Here is a 9,999-nt window from a genome sequence, read left to right as displayed (position 1 = left end):
TGTGTTACTTGATAAAAAATAAAATCAGAAAATATTGTGACTGCAGAAAAAAAATCCATTCTATATTTTCAAGTATCATTAGTAGAAAACTTGGAACAGCTATAAAATAAACTAATGCTTTCTTTCGCTATATAAAGGGTTAAATAGTTCATTCACAGTGAAAAGGTTGCCAACTAGATTACTGCATTTAATAAACATTATATAGAAAAATATTTCATACTTGGGTTTGTTCAGATTCAGTAGCTCTCAAAATATTTTAGCTCATAGTTTATTTTTTTTTGTACTTATTATAAAACATAAAGCATCTTAAGCACATTCTCATAAAACCATGATTTGACGCCTCATTCTACAGCTCAGAATTATCTCTTCGTTTCAGTTGTGTTGTGTGTTCTCAGAAAAACATTAGTGTTTAGAGAGGAGAGAAGGAAAGATCAGCGTTTATGGAATAGTATATCCCAGCTGTCTCTCCATCGCAGTGTGTTCAGCTGCTCTGAGGTGAGCTCAGGCTGACCGTATGTGAGGGGACTGAAGGTGTGATAGCAAATATAGACCGAGCACAAAGCTGCCAGGATTACTCCAACAAATGCTTTCTGATAACCGGAAGATCTGAAGGGGTGGAAGAAGAAAAAACAGAGATATTACACTCTTACAGACGTTAGAAAACAGATGATAAGTATATCGTTTTTCTTCAGTCACCTCAGTGTATGAGTGTACAGGTGCTCCACAACAACAGGGATCAGCAGGATTTGAAAAGTGAGAGCTGGGAGATAGTGGTACAAAAACAGTGTCTTCTCCATTAGAAAAAAAGGAAGGTAATTAACAGCCCATCCTCCAGCGCACACCACACCTGCAAGCACCAGCTGCTCCCAAGAGGCTAAGTGTGGCAGAACAAAATGTGGAAAAAAAACAAAAACAACAACAGATGAACAGATACACAGATCAGTCATAGTCCATAACAGTTCTCTCAAAGCCAGAGCTTGACATACTCTATATTCATGAAAGTATTTGGACACCTGGCTTTTCCAGCCATATGTGGATCTTCCCCAAACTGTTACTACAAAGTTGGAGGCACACAATTTTATTATGTCTGACGTTTTTTTACAGTGGCATTCAATTTTCACTTCATTTAAAAGATATGCTCTACATGAGCTGAAGTGGAAGATCTTGAGTGACCTGCTCAATCTTTGGGATGAACGCTGATTTTACCCCAGGCCTCCTTACCCTACATCAGTACCTGATTTTACTTTTGTGCACCTTTTTGTGTAGACACACAAATCCTGTAGAGCATCTTTCCAGAGGTGGGGGTTATTTTACAGTAAATGAGAAATAAATGGAGAATTGGGATGTTCAAAAAGTATATACATAAAACCAAAAATCTTTGTTCATATAGTGTATTTCCTATATGGGCGATGGTATTTTAAAATATATAATGGGATTGTAATGTACAATAATGTTACGTAACAATATAACGTCATGTACCAGTCCCCTGGTACATATAGCTTTACTTATAGCTGATTAGAATCTACACAGATTATTTACAAGGTATTTTATTTTATAATTCTCTTTATAAATCTCATTCAAATTAGAGCAAAACATTAATGCATTTAGTATAAAAATGTAAATTTTGAAATGTAATAATAGTAATTGATTTTCAACAAATGAAACGTAATAGACTTTAATATAATTTGTTACTATTACTTAATAGATTCTTTATAAATTGGTGTTTCTAATAAAGTAGCAGTAGGTGTATAATTACAGAAAATAGGCTACATATCTTGAAGATGAATTTGTAGAGCAGAAATTTCTGTTTCCCATAAATAATGAAACACAAATATAAAGACATTATAGCAATTTTTTGCTTTTGATTTTTAGATTTTGTGACACAAGTCTTTAACAAGTCAAACCATGTACCTTCGGGGATGTCATCAATTTTCCGCCTTCGCCTCAGCAGATAAGTTAGAAACAGGACCATGTAAACGAGAAGTGCCAGGTTTGCCAGTGTCCAGGTGACTGCGTTTCCTATCAAGTGTATTTGGGCCTGAAGGAAATGATAGGAAATTATTTTATATTATACATAGTAATAATTATACACTTAATGTGTCCATAAGAATATATGGAGAAATCTAGAAATGACCTACATTACTTGATGGATGAAGCCAGTATGCGATATTGGAACCCATTGTGATCCATTCCATTGGTAAGGAGCTGTATTTGTGTTCGGACTCTTCATTTCTGACAGCCAGCATCTTCCACTGTCACAAGTAACATGCAATGATATTTCAAGCAAATCAAATTTACAGAAATTCATAAACAAATACAATATCAATATACTTACCTGCAGTTCCATGAACTTGGCCATAAACGTGAGATTTCTGCTGAAGTCAATGTTAGTAGGAGACTTGAGTTCAACTTCTCTCTCCCGCTGTTCCTGACCTGTGTCCATAGCACAGGTAACAGAATGGTCAGCTGGAACCTATATAGCTTTTTAACTCTGACCTCTATCTTCAAAAAGGCATTTTATATTAACAGAATACTGCTCATTGTAGATATTATTATACAACCGTGCCATGGTTAAAGTCTCAGAGATCACATTTTGAGTGTATAAAACACACATGGAATCAGACACTTCAGATGTAAAAGAATATAAATACATTAAGAAGGGACAGATTTTGTTCTAACCACATACAGATATAAACAATGCTCTGCTCATATTTTTTAGGATTTTATTTTGGGAAGAATGTTTTAGGGGGTTTCTTGGTGAGACTGGTTGACATTTATAACATTTTTAGTAACTTCCTATTCAATAAGGTTGTGGTTTATTTGTATTTTTTTATATATATACACACACATACATAAATATACATAAATATACATATATATATATATATATATATATATATATATATATATATATATATATATATATATATATATATGTATATATATATATATATATATATATATATATATATATATATATATATATATATATACACACACATACATAAATATACATATATATATATATATATATATATATATATATATATATATATATATATATATGTATATATATGTATGTATACTTAAAAAAGCATAAACCACACACACACACACACACACACACACACACACACACACACTTCATTTAGGTACAAACTGAACAAATGGGAGTGTCAGATCTTAAGTCAGCACTTCAGCATTTCCTCTAGTGAAGTGTGGGGTGTGCCCTCTAGTGGGGAATAAAGACATGACAGATGGGGCGTAGGATTTCTATTATTTTTTTTGTTCTTTGACAAAATTTTAATCTACCAATTTTCTCTTAAAGAAAGGCCTTTCTCTTACTTCTGCCATAGCGATGTTCTTCAACGTTCCACACACCACTCTGCTGGTAGCCTTTATAGATCTTATCACCCACCACTTCCAACTGATGAAACCCCCATTCTGGAAGAGAGGCTCCACTGAGCTACATGAAATAAAGAGAAGCATGGTCTTCTAATTTAACTTGAATTGATGCTCTTATAGTAAAATAGTTCTTCTGAAATCCACACAAACCTTTAGAACTGCAGAAGTGTTGACATGGATTAGTTGCACTTCTGACAGAATAGTCTTCCACACGTCTCGGTCAGACTCACGGTTTGTAATGTCCTGACAAACAGATAAGAAAAACTCTATTTTTTATAAACTATTTTTTATTATAAAGAGGAGCTGCCTAGGTAAAACAGCTTAGCGCTCCCTTCTGCCTGCAAGGAGAATTACAATTATTATGCATTCACAACTTCACCAACCAAAAAAACCCCAGTAAAAAACAAACAATTAATTTTTATTTTAAAGTTAATTTCTGTTTTAAAAAAGTTACAAGATATTTAAATTGAACAAAATAAGCAAGCACTTTTCATTGCAATATTACAAGCAGTCTATAGTAATGTATCTTTGGAAAAACATGGTTATTATTGATCTAGATACATTTTCATAGACAGATAGTCCCTGAGTTATGAAGGAGATGACTCCATCCTAACTAGAAAATATCGTCAAGTCAAGACATGGCCTAGTCTACGCAGGAGTTTTGTTTATGGTGAGAATGGTGATCAGTATGGGGTAGTATACTGTAGTTTGTTAATAATTAGCATAAAAAAATAATAATTATATATATATATATATATATATATATAGTCGGCAGTGGGCACAGCTGGGGGGCGGAGCCAGACCGATAAAAAGAAGCAATAAAAGCTCAGATTGGGCTATGAAACACCAAAACCCCAGAAAAAGTTACGTGCTTTTACACAGAGACAACTGAAGTCTATCAGAGTAAGGCATCTTACAAGGTGGGAGATGAGTACATCCTGACAGAGTCTCAATGTATCATCTAAAGCGTAAAATATTTTTTAAAAAATTGTCGTATCGCTATCATCATCATAACTCGTGGACTACCTGTATCCCAAACAGGACCTTTAAATCTGACGTTTTAATAAATTCAGTTTACTCACCACTCTCCAGAGATTCTGAGCTGGCATGGACACATTAAAGTCAATGTAGCCAGATACTTCCTGACAGTGAGGACTCAAAGGAGCTGCAACATCATGCCTAAGAGATATATGATTTGAATAATACTTTGTGTAAACTGACAGTCAAAAATCTTTGAGTTAAGACGTGAACATGGAGTTCAGTTACGTGTTGAGGAATCGTGAGGTCATGCCATGCAGCAGCTGTATAATATCGCCGTGTCTGACGGGTTTGGGTGGACTGCTCACCACGAGGCTCTGCCTAGAAGATCAAGAAGTATCAAAAAATTACACAAAACACATACGTTGCATTATGCATAACCCTCGTTTCACTAGAATCTTTCAGATGCTGAAAATTTTACATACTTTCTTGGCTCTTTGATAATCCACCAGTTGTTGACATCTTTGAAAGGGTAGCAGGTCACCTGCTGCTGGTGCGAGCTGCCACGCCCATTTTCATATCTTTACACATTTAGACAGAGGAAACTGTCATTGCATGTAGTTCAGTTCAATGTTTGATTTTATGCATCAGCATAGTACTAGTAATGAATGCATTGAAATAAAATAGAGATCTCTGACCTGATTGGATAGTTGGCCTTGTGAGAATGAAGCCAGCATGGAACAGGTTTACTGGACACACTACGAAGAGTCACCTGGGAACCAAACGCCACCTCCAGAGGCTGACCCTGAGTGATCCTGGCCAAACCACCCTGTTGGTTAGAGAAGTACTTCATGAGATACTTACAATGTTAGATTTAGATTTGATTCTAATACTGATATCAAGCAAGATGTTAAATAAGCATGATAGTTAAGAGTTGCAGTGAACTCTACAGCAAGAAATCTGCAATTTTACAGGGCTTCAAAACAAAAAAGTCATCGAACAGTGAATCTTCAAATTCAAATCTCACAAAACCCGATTTGCACAGATCTAAAAAATAAAATAAAAATAAACAAAATTGTTTATTACAACACACATTTCCTACCTAATCTAAAGCATGACATTATATATATATATATATATATATATATATATATATATATATATATATATATATATATATATATAAAATATTTTTTATTTAGTTAATTTCTGGAATAGTTTCATTTGATTAATGCCATAATATTTTTTTATTTATTTTATCTCGTGATCTCGACCTAACGAGTTTTGTCCTGATCACAACTTTATTTTCTCATTATCTTGACATTAAAATTTAAAAACATTCCTTTGTGATCAGTACTAAAAACGGACGAATAAAGGTTTATCTTATCTAAAAAAAAATAACTCAGAGTGAACAGGACCTCTAGACTGGCTTGAAAAGCGCTACTCATCAGCTGGTCATGTGGTCCACTGCGGTGCAGTAGAGACAGATGTATGTAGAAAAACCCCAAATACAGGAAAATTGGGAGCACAACAAGGGAGAGGAAACGAGCCACCACCTGTAGGAACACTTTCCCCTGTGGAGAAAAGAAGTCGAGCATCAGTTGTAGTATTTGTACTTTTTTCTTTTATTTATTTAAAAAAAAATTTAATCATCTCTGAAATCTAACATTGCTTAATGTTTTATCGCCAATAACATGCCAGGTGTGAACTGCAACCAGACCGAGTAGCAGCAAGTAGGTGAAAAGGCCCATATACTTCACTCTGAGTAAAAAAAATTAAAACAACACTGATTAATATATAACTTCACTGTTCAGACATTACAATTAACATATTTATCAATTCACTATTTTCTTTTTTATGAACACCTGACCAAAAGATTGGTATGTGTTTTTTGAACATCCCATTCCACATTTTGCCTCTTATTTGCTGTTAAACCTTCAATCTTCTGAGAAGATGCTCCATTAGATTGTAAAGTGTAGTAATTGAGATTTCAGCCACATGGTTGTAAATAAAGTCAGATACTGATGTAGGGTGAGGAGGCTTGGGTTCCAATTCATCCCAAAAGTGTTCAATAAGGTTGAGGTCAGAGCTCTATAGCCGGCTACTCAAGAGCTTCTGCTGCAAACCATATAAACCATATCTTCATGGAGCTGACTTTATGCACAGGGGCAGTGTCATGCTGGAACAGGTTTGAGTCTCCTAGTTCAAGTGAAGTTAAAAACATCATGTACAATTGTATGGCTCCAGCCTTGTGGTAACAGTTTGGGGAACCACATTTGAATTGAAAATGTCAGGTGTCCCAATACGTTTGTCCACATAGTGTATATTATACAGCATTTAATCATGAGATTCATTAAAAATGAGAGCTGATTCATTTTTTATAAAAAAAAAAAATACTGAAAATACCAGTAACAATATATTCTGTAATAAAGCACCAGAATATTCTATATAAAATTATAATTAATATAATATAATTTTATAATATAATAATTATAGTGATAAAATTCTTTACTTACCCTATTGCAAATGTGCAACTGGCTCCAGAGATGACAAGCCACAACCATCTGCTTAAAGAACTGAAAAGAAACAAAACCAATACATTACATTCTCACAGCAAAGGACCCTGAAGTGAGATCTGGGAAGCTTTATACCATCTGATGTAGTTCTTTGTACCTGTTTGGTGCATTGTGGAAGCGCAGGTAAGATACAACAGCAAGCAGCAAGAAAAAGATAAGCACTGACTCCAGGAGCATGAAGCGAGACTGCACAATCAACGAGTTCTCTGTTAAAAAGTTCAAATTTTAATGTTATGTTTGTTTTGGCAAAAGATACAGATAAAGTAAAAGTGCATTTACCCAGAATGAGCAGCACAGAAGCTGCGAGTGCAGTAAAGTGAGAACATCCCAGCTCCACTGTGATGAGGTAGGCAAGGGGCACGCAAAAGGACCCGGCCAAAGCAGGTATTAGACGGAGAGTCCAGACAGGAACATTACTGGTGTATTCTTTCATAAAAAGAACAAGAATATACGAAACAGTAATGAAAGATAAAGCAAGAATTACTCATCTTGCATTTTTATATGAGCATTTTATAAATGGGTCTGGGGGAATGATTTAATATCACGGCTACATACATTATCTTTCAATCAATATAATACACACTAAATACAAACCAAAGCCTGAAAGAAAATCAAATGGCAGAATTCAGAATTTTTGAAACTCTAAAAAGGATTACAATACAAAAACACTGTATAGGAATAGAACATAAAACACTATATAGTCAAAGACTGATGAACATGTGAACATGTGTGCATATCCTAATGTTAGTCTTTAGTCAACATTTTGATAAACCTCCACTCTTCTGGAAAGCTTTCCACTAGATTTTTGAGCACAGCTATGAGGTTCAATGGAGGTCATTCCAGTTCTTTTACTCCATTTGGAAACTATATATTCAGTCAACTTTCTTTGTGCACAGGGGCATTTTGGTTGCAGTGAAGACAATGTTTAATTATCCTGCAATACAAAGAGATTCTATGCAGTTGTGTACTTATAGCATGGTGGACACAGTTTGATGTAAAATGGTCAGGTGTTCAAAAACTTTTGGCAACATACTACTTGATTGGATCCCAAAATGTCCAAAATTAAAGAACATTTTGTTTTTCACTTATTTGTATTTACCTGCTCCAATTCTGTTCCAGACAAAATTACCATCAAATCCCCCTAGATAACCTGTAAAGAGAAACACATTAGATTAACATGTATCTCAATTACTGAATAAAACATAATAACAGACATCATATCTATGAGTGTCATCAAACCTCCAGGTCATTTTGGCTGTGTTTAGATTGTATTCCTGAGGCACAATTATATTGTGATAATGATATTTTGATACCGACCCAGTTTTCCCCAGACGTAACAGATTTCTATGTTAGGATTTCTTTCTGTCTGAATGAAAACAGAGACCTCTCACCATTAACAAAACGAAGGCTGTAGAAAGGAAATAATTCTTCTATAGTCTACTAAGCTATTTTGTAATTTGCCTTAAAGTCTTGAATTTTATATTTGCCACTGGTTCCATGACCAGCTGTATCCTTGTTCCAAAATGCCCTCACAAACAGCCCTATATCTATCTCTAATCTATCTATCTATGAATATTTTCTGGTGTGGCACATTGACTTCAACTCAGTATGTTTGAGAGTAAGAGAAAACACTACATTGTGCAGGACAAGAGGTTTTTCTTTTACACATTAGAGTAATAAGAGGTTGATTCTCACCTCCTAGTGCCAGGATCATGTGTCCTAAAGGTGGTCCACTCTCATCAATGAAAAACACCCTCTTCATGTACAGAGACACAAATTGGCCATAGTAAACCTCGTCGAAGCTATGGCACACAGAGGCTATGTGAGACTGTGTATACACAAGCAATAGGATTTTAAAAATGATATATTAGAAGAATATACTCACACCACAGCTCTGGGGAACTGAATGCCATACAGTCTGGTCAGGAGGCCAAAGGCTGTGGCTGCAACCAGCAACACATTAATGTCCACTTTCACTGTCAGAGGCATTTTTACAGCCTGCATAATGATCTTTTAGCTGCAAATGAATCAGAAACTCTTTTTGGGATAAATGCATCTGCAACAACCTCTTCAGATCACTCTCATTCCCCTTTATTCCCTTTATTCCGTCTTCCAGCTGTTTCTTATAAAAGCCTACTTTCAGGTCCATCAGGATCATTTATGATGATCATAATCATGAAGCTTTCGACAGCGAAGACATAATTTAAAAATATAGAGATATCCGGGTTTAAAGAGTCAATAAATAAATAAATAAATACACGTGTTTGCCAAATTAAGAGTCCGACATCCGGTCCTTACTGTTTCCGACTTGAAAATAAAAGTCTCAATTTGCGCGGGACTGCTCAGAATCAAAATCAGAAAACTTGAATTGTGAACAATATATTATTTGTTTGTTTATTAGGAAAATTCCATTTTCATAAGAAAAAGTGTGCTCAATGTAGACCAAACTTTTTTTTTTCAAACATTTTATTAATGACTTCGAATTGAATGTAAATCTCTTGAAACAAAAAAAAGAAAAGAAAAAAGCACTGAAAACATGCAATGCTCTGAAAACTTTGTATTTTATTTTTTTGTTTGTTTGTATTTTTTATCTCTGTAAGTAAGTGTAAATTTAACAAGTATGTAATATCTCTTGTTCTTTTGGCATTGATAAAAAAAAAAAATATATATATATATATATATATATATATATATATATATATATATATATATATATATATATATATATATATATATAGACTAGGCCATGTATTGACTTGCGATATGTTTAAGTTAGGATGGAGTCATCGGAACACATATCCTTCAGGTTTATTCGCTAAGTGTGTAGACACATACAAGGAATTTGGTAACTCTCAAAAGTGCAGTCATAAATAACACTATACATTTATCTTAGAAACAAGATTATACAGGACAATAAAGACTATACAGACAATACAGATTAATTAAGAATCTATGATAAGACTTTCATATATTTTCTCTACGTAAAGGGTTTTAGCGAACAGTTTAGTCCATGGTTTTGGCCTAAGAACTAAATGTGTAT

At 34.2% G+C, this 9,999-nt stretch overlaps 1 protein-coding gene across 1 annotated transcript; it reads right to left on the bottom strand.

The window, feature by feature from the left end:
• Positions 1–252: 252 nt before the first annotated feature.
• On the bottom strand, positions 253–9,248 carry pomt1 (protein-O-mannosyltransferase 1). Its single transcript, XM_046842032.1, has 19 exons — positions 8,845–9,248; positions 8,655–8,761; positions 8,059–8,109; positions 7,239–7,385; positions 7,057–7,165; positions 6,900–6,959; positions 6,051–6,144; positions 5,802–5,957; positions 5,082–5,212; positions 4,869–4,964; positions 4,672–4,764; positions 4,488–4,584; positions 3,556–3,648; positions 3,346–3,466; positions 2,336–2,433; positions 2,139–2,252; positions 1,912–2,038; positions 697–874; positions 253–606 (listed from the first exon to the last, which is right to left on the bottom strand). Exons 1-19 carry the CDS (start codon positions 8,961–8,963, stop codon positions 432–434), a joined length of 2,166 nt encoding a protein of 721 aa, XP_046697988.1. The 5' UTR covers positions 8,964–9,248; the 3' UTR covers positions 253–431.
• Between the last annotated feature and the right edge of the window lie 751 nt (positions 9,249–9,999).

Source organism: Silurus meridionalis, chromosome 27, assembly GCF_014805685.1.
Source record: "Silurus meridionalis isolate SWU-2019-XX chromosome 27, ASM1480568v1, whole genome shotgun sequence".
Taxonomy (NCBI): domain Eukaryota; kingdom Metazoa; phylum Chordata; class Actinopteri; order Siluriformes; family Siluridae; genus Silurus; species Silurus meridionalis.
The sequence above is the reverse complement of the archived record's forward strand: the minus strand, read 5'-3'. Positions and strand labels throughout refer to the sequence as shown.

Bases quoted from the DNA above. Each gene is read 5' to 3' on its own strand.
- pomt1 (XM_046842032.1), bottom strand. From the start codon at position 8,963: ATGCAGGCTGTAAAAATGCCTCTGACAGTGAAAGTGGACATTAATGTG. The intron at 4,765-4,868 runs GTATGTAAAATT...TTGATCTTCTAG, and splicing joins ATTATCAAAGAGCCAAGAAA to GCAGAGCCTCGTGGTGAGCA. The intron at 875-1,911 runs GTACATGGTTTG...TGCCACACTTAG, and splicing joins AATTGATGACATCCCCGAAG to CCTCTTGGGAGCAGCTGGTG.